This window comes from Oryctolagus cuniculus, chromosome 6 (genome assembly GCF_051225735.1).
Source record: "Oryctolagus cuniculus isolate XC-2025 breed Fujian yellow rabbit chromosome 6, ASM5122573v1, whole genome shotgun sequence".
NCBI lineage: Eukaryota > Metazoa > Chordata > Mammalia > Lagomorpha > Leporidae > Oryctolagus > Oryctolagus cuniculus.
In genome coordinates, this window is record NC_142872.1 from 94,781,374 (window position 1) to 94,797,341 (window position 15,968).

General features: G+C 33.8%; 1 protein-coding gene across 11 annotated transcripts in view; it reads left to right on the plus strand.

Annotated features, from left to right (window-relative positions):
* The window catches only part of C6H8orf34 (chromosome 6 C8orf34 homolog), a 498,572-nt gene that overhangs the window by 196,997 nt on the left and 285,607 nt on the right, over nt 1–15,968 (plus strand). For 9 of the 11 annotated variants that reach the window (XM_089335333.1, XM_089335332.1, XM_089335329.1 and 6 more), the window contains one exon: nt 6,773–6,939. In XM_089335333.1, coding sequence (XP_089191459.1) covers nt 6,773–6,939 — 167 coding nt within the window. Of the gene's footprint in view, nt 1–6,772; nt 14,429–15,968 lie in introns of those variants that run through there. The other 2 variants (XM_089335337.1, XM_089335336.1) reach the window with 2 other exon arrangements.

Sequence of the window (15,968 nt, forward strand, 5' to 3'; positions counted from 1 at the left end):
AATAAGCAAAATTGAAGGAAAAAATATAAAAGATCAGCAAAATGAGGAACTTTCAAACAGAAATCAACACACAAAAATGCTGGAGAGGATGTGGGGGAAAAGGTACCCTAATCCACTGTTGATGGGAATGTGAACCATAAAGACGCTATGGAAGACAGTATGAAGATACCTCAGAAATCTGGGGGATGGCACTGTGGTGCAGTGGGTTAACACCCTGGCCTGAAGTGCCGGCATCCCATGTGAGTGCCGGTTCGAGATCCGGCTGCTCCACTTCCCATCCAGCTCTCTGCTATGGCCTGGGAGAACAGCAGAAGAAGGCGCAAGTCCTTGGGCCCCTGAACTCACTTGGGAGACCTGGAAGAAGCTCTTGGCTTCAGATCAGCATATCTCTGGCCATTGCGGCCAATTGAGGAGTGAACCAGCGGATGGAAGACCTCTCTATCTCTCTCTCTCTCTGCCTCTCCTCTCTCTGTGTAACTCTGACTTTCAAATAAATAAATCTTTAAAAAAAAGAAATCTGAATATAGACACACCATATGACCCATCCATTCCACTCCTGGGAATTTACCCAAGGAAAATGAAATAAGCATATGAAAGAATGGTCTGTACCCCCATGCTTATTGCAGCTCAGTACACAATAACTAAGGCAAGGAATCAACCCATATGCCATCAGTTGAAGACTGGAAAAAGAAATTATGGGATATGTACACCATGGGATACTACACAGAAATAAAAATGAAATTGGTCACTTGCAACAAAATGGATGAATCTGGAAAACATCATACTTAGGGAAATAAGCCAGTCCCAAAGGGACAAATACCACATGTTCTCCCTAAACTGTGATAAATAATAGAGCATCTAAAAGGCAAAGGACAGAAGTGAAACTGACACTGAAACTGACACTTTGAGACACAATGACTTGAATAGCTCTTGTCTTGACTGTTGAAGAACTTTTTTTTAATATTTATTGAACTCTTCACTTAACAGAGTTAATCATATATGTATAAAGTTACTTGAGTATATATCTTAGTAAAAAATAAGTGAAAATAATAGAGGGAGGAGAAAGAGGGTTGGGAGTGTGGGTAGGGGTGTTTGCATGGTGGGAAGAATCACCATGTTCCCAAAGTTTTAATTATGAAGTTTATGAATTATGTAATTATAAAGTTGCATACATTCTTGTGGAATTACTTTAAGGGTACAGTTTAAATACTTTCAATGGGACCCCAAATTCCCTTAAACTAGGTGGTAAAAATACCATTTTAAGTGTTAAAGTGATCCTGTGGATAGGATTAGTGTTAAAATGATCATATAGATAGGATTAAGTGCTAAAGTGATCAAATAAATAGGATTAAGTATCTGGTAATAATAAAAGTTATAATAAAAAGGAGTGAATGCTCCAACATGGCAAGTAGTTCATACAGCAGACTCATAGAATAATAATTGCTTTAAGTAGCAGTCTGATGTCAGAATCAGCCCTTAAGGCTTTCTGGTCAGGCATGGAAAGCCAAGACAATGTGGCAAAAAATGCCCTACATGAAGGACCTCTGTGGGTGAGACTCCAGTGGAAGTAAATGGTCATCAAAGAAGGCCTTTCTCTGAATGGAGGAGAGAACTTCGACTTTGCATGTGGACTTGTCTAAATACTGATGGATTTTGTGGCTTCAAAAAGCTTCCATAACCTAGGCAGCTCATGTCAAGTGCCTTGGGTGATCACTGACGTCATACATAGAATGTTAATTGTTAAATTAGCAACAGGAGTAACTGTGCATTAATTTCCCATGCACGACCTCTGACCTCAAAGAGTTGTATAATGAGAGTTAACAGTAAAATTTGTTCTCAAAGATTTATTTTGTTTTACTGTATTAAACGAACAATATTCTTATGTCTCATAAGATTTAGTTATGCCTAAGTGTCCAGCTCCATTATTTGCTTTCTTAGTTGCTTCATTAATTAATGATAAAACTTGTTCTCAGGGATGAGCTTTGTTTGAATATGTGAAGTGGAGGATAAAAAAGAAGATTTCAACTCTTTGTTCCCTATTGAGATATTTTCCTATCATCCTTGTCTGTATTGTAAAATCAAAAAACCTGGAAAACTGAATATTTTTACAACACATGAAAGCAAAGCCTGGTATGAACACTGTGTACTCTTTCCTTATCCTACTCAGGGGTAGTGCTGACTTATAATGAGTTTGGTAACAGGGTAAGCCTCAGACTTTTCTTTGGGTGCTGCACAATATAGGGTTTGTTCAAGGATACTATGAAAATAGTTGTGGCCTTGGAATAGGGTTCTACATTTAAAATTTAAGCAGAAGTTTTTTTTTTTTTTTGTAAATAGGAGTATTTTGATTTTTGATTGATTGTAGACTAACTTTTAAAAATATTCATATTATATTTACAATAGTAAAAGTAAACATTTAACCTATGTGTAGTCATATAAAGTCACATTTTCAGGATAGAGTATGTATTATTTCTGCATGAACAGTTCAATTTCTAATTATACATATATAATCTATATATTTATATGTAGGTGTATATATATATATATATATATATATATATTTAGGTACATGGTAAGTGGGCATTGTGAGAATCTTCATAAAACATTTGTTCCAAAGAGTAATACATTAAGAATTATTATCTATCTCTAAGGAGAAAAATTACCTTACACCTATGACTGTCTTTATACATGGAAACAAAATATATTTAAGTGCAATATATTGTAAAATGTTATATTTTATTCTTTTTGGTTACATTTACAATATAAAATGTCAAGTTATGAAGGAAAATTCAAATAATTGATTTATTCAACAAAAACATAAAAAAGATATTTTCCAGGAAATGTTCTATAGCTGTTTTTTAAGGTTTATTTATTTATTTTGAAAGTCAGTGTTACAGAGAAAGAGACAAAGGGAAAGACAGAGAGAGAGAGATCTTCCAACTGCTGGGTCATTCCCCAAATATCTTCAAAGGCCTATGTTGGGTCAAGTTGAAGCCAGGAGCCAGGAGCTCCTTCCAGGTTTCCCACATGGGTAGCAGGGGCCCAAACACTTGGGCCATCTTCCATTGCTCTTCCCAGGCCATTAGCAGGGAGCTGGATTGGAAGTGGAGCAGCCAGTATATGAACCAGCACCCACATCAGATGCCAGCACTGCAGGCAGTGGCTTTACCTGCTAGGCCATGATACCTAGCCCCTGTTCTGGAGTTCCTAATCTTTTTGAATTGTTAAACTATTGTATATAGTAGTTACTACTATAATCTGCATTACAGAGAGAGAAGTCAAGGAAGAGAGAAGTAACTTGTCCAAAATTACTCATATTGTAAATTGGCTCTGCTCATTTGTCAACCAAACCAATATGTGTCCCTTCTTCTAATCAAAAGCTAATGCAGCTCAATTTATAAATGAATATAATTATTTTAAAATAATTTGATTCAAATTAAATAATTTACAAGTAAATTCTAGTTTAGCATGTTAGGTCTATCAGCTAAGCAATCTAAATTAAAATTTTGTTTTGTTTACATCTCAGTGAATAAAACTAGTGAAAAAAAGACTTTAAAATTGCTACATTATTTCTCAGTCTAAAAGACACATGAAGTGATGGAGAAGGCAGATTTCATTGGTAGGAACTAGGATAAATAAACATTTTCCACCATTTTGCAAGGGAATATTTAGTCTTATTTACAACATTATAGAGTAAAAACAGCTTTCTTTAAATTTTGAAATTATACTTATCATTACTCAAAATATTTATTTTAAAAGAGATGAGTTTTTATGACATCTCAGCACCAATCCTGTTTATATTGGAGACCTAAGTTGGATTGAAGATAAGATTGAAATATTGTGTCCAGGACCTGAGATCTCCCTCCACACTTAGTGGCAACAAGCAGTTCTGCACCTTTTACTGGCCACAAAGGCACAGTAAGAGGTATCCTTCCACCACAAGGCTTGGGGCAGGAGCCCTTTTTCTCCCCCTAGTCGGATACTGCCTTTGTCCTCCTGGAGGCACCAACTGGCCAATGTGGGGTTGTGTCTTTGGCTCCCTACCACAACACCAGCAAGGGCCAGAAGGAACCACAGAAACACGAAAGAGACCAAAACAGCCTTGACAGAGGTGTGACAGCTAATTGTCATTATACCTACAAGGCCACAAGAGTAATCCAGGAACTATAGGTGGTTGCCCTCTAAAATAAAATATTTAAACAGAACCCAAGGACTCTTAAAATAATAGCCAAATTGTGCAAAATACAATACAGTCAATTTATATCAACATTAAGGTTAGTCAAATGGTGGAATTATCTGGCATGAAATGTTAAACAGCCAATCATAAAAACACTCCAATAAGAAATTAAAAATTTTGTTTGAACAAATAAGCATAAAAACTACCAGCTAGTAAATATTAGTATCAAAAAAGAATCAAATGGAAAATACAGGGGCCAGTGCTGTGGCATAATGGGGCAAATCTGCCTAAAATTTCAGCATTCTCGTTTGAGTCCTGACTGCTCCACTTCTGATCCAGCTCTCTGTTTATGTGCCAGGAAAGCAGCAGAGGATGGCCCAAGTCCTTGAGCCTCTGCAACCACATGGGAGACTTGGAAAAAACTCCTAGCTCTTGGCTTTAGGCTGGGCTACCCCTGGCCATTGTGGCCATTTGGGGAGTGAACCGGTGATTGTGAAACTCTCTCTCTCTCTCTCTCTCTCTCTCTCTCTCACATGCACACACACACACACAATGTAACTTTGCCTTTCAAGTAAATAAAATCTTTTTAAAAGTCTAGAAAAGAGAAACTACAGAACTGAAAAAATGTAAAAATACAATGCTGGCTGGACAAACTCAATAGTTGAGGGAAGATGAGAGGATTAATCATAGCATGTGAGTACACAGCCATAGGATTTTCTCATGCTGAACAGCAGTAAACAAATAAACTGAAAAAAAGTATGATACAGCCTCAGGACCTATGGGGAATAATAACATAATGTGACAGTCACATCACTTGAGTCCCAGAAAAAAAGTGTGTGTTGAATGAGAATTAGAAGTGACAACTCAAAACTTCCTAAATTTGCTTTAAGGTGTAGCCTTTAGATTTAAGAAACTGAGAAAACTCCCAAATAGGATAAACTCAAGTTCCGTGTCAAGGCTTATCATAAGTAAACGTCTGGACACTGATGTCAATGAAGACTAAAAGCAGAGGGAGTTAAAAGACACATTACCTTTTGTAACTGAGGTAGGGGAACCTCAATTGGAATGACAGAGGATTTGTCATCTGAAACTCCGGAGGCCAGAAGGAAACATCAGAAGCAGAGAAAGGTTAACCATTAATTCTGCATTTAATTAGACCATATTTCTGAATGAAAGGCTAACAAGGACTTTTGTAAACAAAGAAAATAGGAAAAGGGGTTACTAGGAGGTGTATCCTTAAGGAGTCCTGCAGGAAGTTCTTCAACCAGAAAGGAAATGATGAAAGAGACAGTCATAAAACATCATGGAGAAACATGGAAAGAGCAGAAATATGAGTATATGAGAGTGATTAAAAAATTCACAGAAGGGGCGGTTTTTTGTGCAGCAGTTGAGTCACCACTTGGGATGCCTGCATTCCATATTGGAGCTGGTTCAAGTCCCAGTTTTTCCACTTTGGATCCAGCTTCTAGCTTACAGACATCCCGAGAAGCAATAGATCACGCTGCAAGTACTTGGGTCCATGCCATCCACATTTGGAGACTGATGGAGATTAGGCTCCTGCCTTCGACCTGGCCCAGCCCTGACTGAGGTGGCCTGTTGGAGAGTGAGCCAGTAAATGGAAGATTCTCTCTCTCTCTTTTCTCTCTCTCTCTCTCCTACTTTCTCTCTGCCTTTCATTCAAAAATAAAAGTAAACAATTTTTTTTAATTTATGGATAGCGGAATTAAAAGAAAAACCTGTGAAAAACATTTGGAATATATGCAGGTTTTCTATAATACACATTTTTCTTGAACTTTTTGAATACCTATAGTATATGGTAGCCTTTTTTCTGGGGTTTTATGAATGATGTTCAACTACTGCAACAAACATAATGCCATCTGATACCAAAATAATGTCTTTTTAAAAAGTAGGGAATATAAGGGGTTTGAAAGAGAAGATGTTCACACTTCTTTGAACATGGTAAATGTTGATGTTAATACAATAATCTATTGACTAGAATACCTCATACATGTATTTTGCAACATAAAGAAGAGTCACTAAAAACCACAGGACAAGATAGATTTAAAGTGCTGTACATACTGCAAGGTAGTTCAGTGAGGAAAAGAATCATCTTTTCATAAAATGTACTGGGGGACAACGTTAAGGTATACACATGCCAAAGAAAGAAATTAAAGTAGGTTTTTTTTTTTTTTTTAAAGCCAACCTTGGAGTAGTATGTTAAAGGATTTATCCCATTCCATTTGTTTTTCTTAATATGGCTTTGTTTTACAAAGTCAGGGAACAGTAAGCTAGACTTTGTACCTCTTTTAAAAAAAATCAGAGTATTGGTTAGAGTGACTCTAATCCCCACGTGGCAGCAATTGCAGATTAGCATCTCCTCTCTTAAAGGGGCAGCAGTTTTTTGCTCCCCCACACTGAGGTGGGAATTTGTTAGTAAGGTACTGAAAGATGATTAAAAAAGGCTGTATATTCCCGTTATCCTTGGGGAATCTTTAGTAACAGGTGCATCTGTTTGCAGAACAAAATAACTGAATGAATAGTGCATGGATTTTCTCTATTTCCCAAAACTAATTAGCATTTTAATTATGTCTTTAGTTTAAAGATGGAACCTAAAACTAAAGGATTAAAACAGCAGCAACAGCAGCATAAGAAACTTCTGGCAGCAATGCTTTCTCAAGATTCTTTTGAGTCCCTCCACAGCCCCACTCCATCTGTAACAGAAGAAGATATTGATAATGAAGATGATGCAATGGAATTGCTGGGTAATTTTAAAAATTAATAATTTCTCTTTTTCTTTTTCTCTGGCATTGTAAAAACACGTAGTGACTAACAGTTTTTAAAAAGGTTTGGGTACTTTTGTCTTAGGGGAAGAAAACTATTTAACACATACTTTATACTAGATGTCTATGAAGTTGCATGTAAGAACTAACTTGAAATAACCTAAGCATGTGGAATATTTATTAAATTGTATTTTGTGTGTTGTGTATGCAGCACTTTACCTTCTGATGACTTAATCAAGCTTTATTCTGTGTGCAAGTGTTCAATTGTGATACGAATTCATCTGTCTGCTTTATTCTCTGATTATAATTGCCTTGATCACATCTATTGTCTATAAAATATATCCAAAGTACTTAATTCAGTCATCCCAAGATGGCCTCCTTTAATTTCAAGAATGCTTTAGAAAAATAGAATAAAATTTAAAGGGCCAAGTAGTAAATCAATATGTCTTCTGTAAATAACAGGAAAGCTTGCAAAGATGTCAAAGTCCTTTCATGTTTTCAGCCTTGATATTGTATTACTATATAGCATAGGTTTTTATATTCTTAATGAAGAAACATATACTTTTGCTTGGACAGGAATCTCTTCATTTAAACTTGTAAAATTTAAATTCTATTGGGAACATATTTTTCCAAATAATCCGAGTGATCTACAAGTAAAACCATGTGTTTTAAATTCAGTGATATCAGATATTTTATCATGTTATTAGAAAATTTTCAAATACTTTCTAAAAGAATAAAAAATAATTAATTGAAAGTTTCAACCAAGTTTTAATTCCAGAATATGAAATCCCAGAAAAACACAGCTGTTTTCTAAAATCATTTTTTATCTGAACCAAATCCTTTGTTTTAACTGTTGATGTCAAAGCATTTTTTTTATTATAACTGACATATGGCTCCATACATTGGTCTGCAAAGGTGTTATTTACTCAATGATGGTAGATTCAAAAATGTTTTCTGATGATTTAATAGCAATACTTATTCCAAAATTAATAAGATCATATCATTGCAATTATTTCTCTACAAACTGTTGGTTCTTATTTTGTTGTTGTTAACAATTAAGTCTTATTTCTCCACCTCCAAATGATTAATGCAACGGGCCAGATGTGACTGTGGTACCTTTATTCAACTTCCATTCAACAAACATTTTTTAAGCATTTACTCTCTGCTAGTCTCTGGGCTTGGTCCTGACAACATAAAAATAAAATAGTGTTGGTTTCTCTTTGTAGGAACTTTACATTTTTAGTGTTGAAGATAAGAATGTAAATACTTCACTCTATTAGTGGTTACTACCTATACTAACTGGATTAAGCACATTGTTGTATATATGGGTAACATTTAATAGAAAAGTGGGGGACCATGATTAAGGAGTGTTTTCCACAAAAGCTGATTCCTCTGGTTAGTCTGAAGGATAAATAGGTGTCAGCTCTGCAGATGGAGTGTGATCCTGACCCCATGGGTGTACACATGTAGGTTTGGACTCTTCTGCCATTGTGCTCCTCGGCTTCATAAATTGTTTCTCAGCTCTGGCCAGTAACAGTGAGGGGCACAAGTGCATGCAAGGGATTCTTTAAGGCGATTCAGGTGTCCATTCGGTGCTGTTACTTCTCAGAGTTCAGCTGTTCTGTTTTGAAGTCTTACAGGCTGAAGACCAGAGGGTTGGGTCCTGGAAACTCTTTAATGATTCTTGCTTTCATTAAGACATTTCACCCTGGGTCTGAGCAACTTCAGTAATGGTAGATAGCTGAAGATGTGGACTTCCTCCACTTATCTTACCAGGTGAATAATAATGCTGGTCTCTAGACTACTAGGTTTCTCCATGATAACATGGAATCATCCGAGTTCACTGGAATATCCAATAAAATAATGCCATAGGCAATTTATTTTTGAAACTGATTCCAGAGAAACACATGATTGTATCTTTTTGAGGAAAATACGAATGCTAAAAATCTTGAAAATTTGTGTGAAATCAAATTTTAGGATATAGAATCATTGTAAGATGGAATACAGACACCTGGTATTTAAAATACTTTTTCAAATATGCAATATTTTATAGTATGAGTTTGCTATAATTTAAATGTTTTTTAAGTATTTAACTTTTTATTGTTTTCTATACCAAGATATCACTGAAAATCTTATTTACTCATGCATGGAATGCATTCTGTAAATCTTAGGATGTGATAAATAAGTAAAAGATATAATTATTATCTAATATTAATATAAATTACTCCTCAATAAAATTGTTTGATTTGAAGCTGGAAAAGTATTCTGAGTTGAACGAGAAGTTAGTAAATCTATCTTTGTATTGTTTACTAAATAATCTATTATTGTTAATATATACTGTTTATTCAAATTTGTTCAATTGTATCTGTGGATTTCTTTTCTAAATGTATTGTGTATATGAAAATATTATAGTATAGCACTTGTAATTTTAAGTAGATTAAATATTTTCTGAAAGATAGCCTGAAATACTAATTAATTCATAGTATAAAACATGGAGTTAATACTACCAAAGAACAAAATATTCACTGATTGAATTTGAAAGTTTGACATTCTTAATCAAATCTGAAATTAATACTATAATTGCGATAGATAGTGAATAAAATATCTCCCAAGTCACGTTAAACTAAATAATTCTCAATCTCAAATAGAAAATATTCTCAAGCACTTTGGTAACGGTGCTGTCAATTAATGAGCACAATGAATAGAATTCCTTACAGATAATCTTTACATGTTTTCTCAAAATTATTAAATCAGTAATTTTTCAAAAATTTTATGACACATTTGAGTGGTGGAACACGAATTATAAAAACCCATATATATTTCATTTAATTAATTTTAACTTGTGAAGGATCTCATGAGTTTAAAAATATTTCAGCTTGTATGTATGGGTTCATTTCCATTACATTACATGCATTCATCATCTTACACATTTTAGTATGGGATATTACTTGAAAAAATGTTTGAGTCTTTTTCAGAATTGGTGATGAGGCAAGTATGTAAAAATCACATTTCAGATATGGTAAAAAAGAAAAACAAGTTGTATAGGTTCTGGTATTACCTCCTAATCATATAAAATTAGGAATTAGATGTGAAATTATATTGCTAAAATTAAAAGTTAGTGCAAAGAGATTTTATTGGCTTTCAAGTGAATAATCAAGAACAAACATAATGATACTAGTACTCTTTGTCTACTATATTCACTGAGTTCCTGTGACCTTAATATCTTAACAAATTTTGTAAAATAAAAATTTACTAGATGACTAATTATATTAAGGTGATGCCTTAGCAAATTCTTTCTCATTGTGACTGAACCTTATAAAATAAATGTTCATTCTCTGCTCTCATTTTTTTAAGCTTTTTTTTTACTTGGAAGACAGTTACAAATAGAGAGAGAGAGAGAGAGAGGGAGAGAGAGAGAGAAATCTTCACTGGTTCACTCCTCAAATGGCCATGTCAAGCAGGGTTGGACCAAACTGAAGCATGGAGCCAAGAACTCCATCCTGGTCTCCCACATAGGTGCAGGTGCCCAAGTACTTGGGCCGTCTTCCATTGCCTTCTCCAGCAAATTAGCAGCAAGCTGGATTGGAAGTGTAGCAGTCAGGACTCGAACCAGTGCCTATATGGGATGCCAGCTTTGCAGGCAGCCACATAACCTGCCTTGTCACAACCTAATGCAACACAGTGACAGCCCCTCCTATGTATTTTGTAAGTGGGAGGCTTCTTAAAGCGGAAACTATCCTTAATTGCAAAATGAGAATATGCATTTCACTTAAAGGGAAATGAATGCTGTTAGTGTTGTAGAACTTGAAAAAGGGATAGGGGCTGTAAATGTGTTCAGATATGATCTCCCATCTACACACCTAAATTTTAATAATTTAAAATATGTGAAATGATCGAAGGCACAGGGGACAATACATGCACTTTTCTTTCTTTTTCTTTTTGAATATTGGTCATTGGATTTATTGGGACTACAGAAAATTTGCCCATTTTAAAATGAAGTTTCTTCATAAAAAATACTTCATAAAAAGACATACCAAATTAAATTTATGGATCCTGCAGTATTGTTTATAAGATTGCTTTAAATGCCACTCAGAAATTTACTCAGTATAATGTAAAAACAACTTGATATGGATTTTGTACATAATGGAGATTGAAGCATCAAAACTGGTAGGATTTTTAGATATTGCAGTATTAACCCCCTACTGAATTTCATGCTCTAATTCCAGAAAATGTGAAATAATCTTCAAATAGCCACAACCTAAATAGTTATCATCTTTAAAAATATGATATTCTTAAAAAATTTCAGTAAATAAGATGACAATTGATGACTACAATTGACCAAATAGTATAGATAATCTATACATGTATTTTCAATTGTTAATTAAATTAGGGGCATAATAGAAAAATTAGGACCTCATGAAGGTTTGTGAAAAAGTCTTTCACATACTGCATGATGTTTTTTCCTATTAAGCCCTGTATTTGATTGTAGCAGCTCTATGAAATGCCCTTCTATTATACCATTTTCACTTGAATTTCTGAATGCTAACTTCAGCTCTTTGTTTGCACAAATATCTACTGAGCTTGGCTTAAGAGTGGTCTGAGGAACTGAATAGCTTTGTGCATCTCTCTCTGGAAAACAGTGACAACATTTGAAAAGATCCATTCAAACATACCCATTCAGCAAATTTTATGTATCTGTTTTGTGAACAGTACTAGTTCATAAAAATATACAATCCAATAACCATTACTTGTTATATTTTCTAATTGTCTTGACCTCTTTGAGACCAAGATTAAAATAATGAACACTGGCTCTTTATAGAACCCAACAAGTTGTGTGTCTTGCTTCAGAACTTAATTAGTCCTTTCATTCATTCATAGGTTTATATTTTCCCAAATGTGTCTCCATCACCTACAAGTGACTATCTGCATATTCTAGTAGTTTGAACAAACATGGGCATGTTTCAAAAGTGCCACTAAAGATTCATCTGGGAAACTTGTTTAAATGCAGATTCCGGTCTCCTCTGCCCCCAATTTTTGGTTCATTAGATTTGGTTATAGCCCTGGAATCAATAATTTTTCAAGAGAAATGACCTCTTGCCTTTCTTCAAGAGATTCTGTTGTAGGTGACCTGCAGAACATACTATGAGGGCCCTAATCTATTAGATACAGTTAATGAATTGTGTTTGTTAAGTGCTGAAGCAAAAAGAACAAAATATTAGAAGTCTAACGTTTACCACATAAAGAGCATGGGATAGAGATTCCCATAAGTATCTCCTGGAAACATCTGAAAATCTTGCTAACAAACTTTGGGTGAAGTATTGTCTTATTTTCTGTATTCTTAAATGATATATTTTCAAGGAGTACTTGAAATGTGAACTGTTTAGTATAGGAAACTCACAAAAGTTATAAAATAATTCTAGCATAGACCTGAGGAAATGGTTTCTTTTTATTTTACTTTAATTGTCTTATTAAAATTTTATTTAAAACTTTTACTTTATTTTGGCTGAGTGTGACTGATGGCTGCTTCACTGCCTTTTATATTTATCTGTATTTGGAATAATTTTTGTCATGCATTCCCTCCATTTCTGTTTCTTTTCAATAATAACAAAAATGAGAACATTTACAGTTGATAACTAAAGCTTATATAGAGATTGCCCCTTAAGTAAGTATAAATTTGCAAACCACCAAAATATATACAACACTCAATATGATGTATTTAGTAAGAACTTCTGCTTTTTTTTTGCCAAAAGGATTCCAGTGGTAAGCGTAGCTCCATGTAGCAGAAGAAAATCAATGCTTTGAAATGAAAATCTAAACCCTTAAATAAAATACTGACAATTACCCTTTTCCTCAGTTGTATTTTAATGTGAAATTCTTTTATTAAAGAGGTAGCTATTTTAATATATTTGTGAATATAGATGTTTTGTGCATATTTATCACTTTAAATGAGTTATAAATTGGCATACACCGATAATATAGGTTAATGTGCTTTATCCTGTTTGTGTAATAGATTTTCACTGAATGTTTTGCAAAGAGTTTGAGCTACAACATGTTGTGGTGTAATGGGGTAGGCCAAAGCACTGGGCTAAAAGTCTTAAGCCACAGGTCCAGTTCTTAGATTGCCTTTTCCTGTTTGGTCACCTGAGCTGTAGTAATTAATTATAACATTCTGGTTACAATACAGACTTTCCTACTCCACAGGGATGTTGTGGCGATCAAAATGGGATACTGTTTGAGAGTGCTATTATTTTTTTCTTTTTGTCATGGCTTTGAAATATTTGAAAAAAGACAATTGAATTTATATACAAAACTTTTATTCTATTAAATTTATATATTCTCTAGCTCACATATATTTTAAATAGTTATAGGCTTTTGAAAAGTATTCCTTCTTTAGTTTGGGAAAACTTCCTACAAACAATAAAAATTGATGTTTACTGCTATACAGTAAAATCAAAGGCTTGAAGAGAAAGGAATTAAAACTGTTAATGTACCTGTAAGTCAAAATATGTGATATATCAATATAAAGCACTGCATCTTTTACTTTTAAATGGATAGTTAGTAAGGGCAAACATTTATATGATTTGCTTTAGGATGTGATATGAACTATTCTATTTTCTTTAATTTTCTTCCACATAAATGCATAATATGTAGGAAGAAAAAAGTTGTGTATAAACATGAATCTTCACTATCATAAGTTGGACTGAGAACAGACAAAGAGGGAGATACTTGCAGGAGATACAGAAAAATTAGAAAATTATATTCTCTGTTTACATTCTTCTGTGTAAGTAATGTTACAAAAGTGTTGAAAATCCATAAGCTTTAAGAACTTTTCTAAGAATATTGATAAATATAAAAATACTTGAACATCACGATTTTGATGGTTTAACATTAATTCATTGTAGAAACAAATCTTCACCAAATTGAAAACCAGTGCTAAATATTATTAGGGTTTTTTTTTCCTTTTCAAATACTAATAAACAATGATGTTGTACTTGAAGATAATTTGTTTAGTCATGGTAATGATTTTCATATAATTTGTATTTAAATATTGTGCTGTATGTAAAAGCCATTGGAAAGTGATATGAGAGCATAACTTTATTGTATTTTTTGTGGTTGAAAATGTGTAAAGAAATGTATCCAATTCAGTAATTAATATCAATAGATTAATTAAAGAGATATTAAAACTCTTCTTTCTGAATTGTTTAAAATTGATTGTATCACTCTAACAATCTCTAGATTTTCTTATAATGTCACTGATGACTTATTTAATTATCTCTGTTAGACACTGAATACACGTTAACAGAAGAGTCGCCACAAATCCTGCTAATTATTTTCATCATCTGAAAACCAATAAATTCTGTTAAGTGAATCTTTCTTCACAATCATTTTTGAAGCATTTTATAAACACATTTACAAAATGCCAAATGTTTAAGCTTGTTCTACCTGTGAATTTATTTTAGAATGAAAATATTATGAGTTTCTCTTTCAAGTATCTTATGTTCAGTAATCTTAGAGAGAAAAATATCTTTAGCAATAATCATTTTTTATTTCTCTTAAACTTTCAAATAGAAGAGTATTAGCAGAGTGAAAAAATATGAGTTTTATGGAGATAAATCTATGTCACTTTACTTTTGAGTTTTAAGGTTCTTTCTGTAAATGATAATTGAATGCTTTATGTTAATATATGATTAAGTTGTATCAAAATATAAACATCTTAAGATTTCATATAAATTTTGATTGCCTTAAAATTGTTTTACAAATTGTCAGAAGAGGATTGATTTGGGTAGTGTTTTTTTTTTTCCCTCTCTTAAGTCTCATCATGCATACTTTTAAATTGCTGATCCTTGTTTGTATCTCAAGAATTTAATGTAGAGTAGCATTATTACAATGAACTGAAATTTAAGTTAACCTTATAGAATTAATTTTATGGAAGACAGTATCACATGGTATTAGAAGCAATAACAACATGAGCTTTGTATCCAGATTGCTCTTGTTTCAAGCTTCGCCACTGCCGTCTGTTTTATGATGTAAGAATAGTAACTTCCTCCTCCAAATATCAGATCTGTCATTAGAAAAATGGGAGTGAATTATATCATAGGGTCCTGTGAAGATTAAATAAAAGTGCTCAATTAACTGATAAATAATTAGAGCTAGATAAATGATTTGTGATTGTAATCATCTATTGTTGTATTGATCCTTATCCTATCTCAGTCTGACACATGAAGTTTAGGACACATGGAAAACAAAGCTATCCTATAGAAATTTTGCCTTAGGGGTTAAATATTTAATCTGTTTCATTAATATCTCACCAAGATAGGAGCCACCCATTTAGACTATTTTTCCCAAGTCCTCTATTCTTGTTACTTAAGTATTATTTCTAATTTCTTGCTTTCTTTTAGAGTTCAAAAACAACTTTCTGAAAAGATCATGTCAGAGGAACCAAGTTCTCAGCAATGTGTTAGAAAGAAACTTGGTATGCTCTTCCATTTTAAGATAGTAGCCTGGGGGAGTATTTGGCGAAGCCTTTAAGATGCCATTTGGGTTTTAGTGCTGTCAACTCCAAAGAAAGTAGCAAATGATAGCTCAAGTAGTTGTGTCTCTACCACCAGATTCAGTTTTCTTGACTCCTGGCTTCAGTCTGGCCCAGCACTAGCCATTGTGGTCATTTGAGGAGTGAACCAGCAGATGGAAGACTCTGTTGGTTTCTGTATCTTTTAAATAAAATAAAAATAAATAAAAATAAATAAATATTTATTTATTAATTATAGTATCTTTTTTTTTTTTTTTTTTTTGACAGAGTGGACAGTGAGAGAGAGAGACAGAGAGAAAGGTCTTCCTTTTGCTGTTGGTTCACCCTCCAATGGCCGCCCGGTGCACCGTGCCTATCCGAAGGCATGAGCCAGGTGCTTATCCTGGTCTCCCATGAGGTGCAGGGCCCAAGCACTTGGGCCATCCTCCACTGCACTTCCCTGGCAACAGCAGAGAGCTGGCCTGGAAGAGGGGCAACCCGG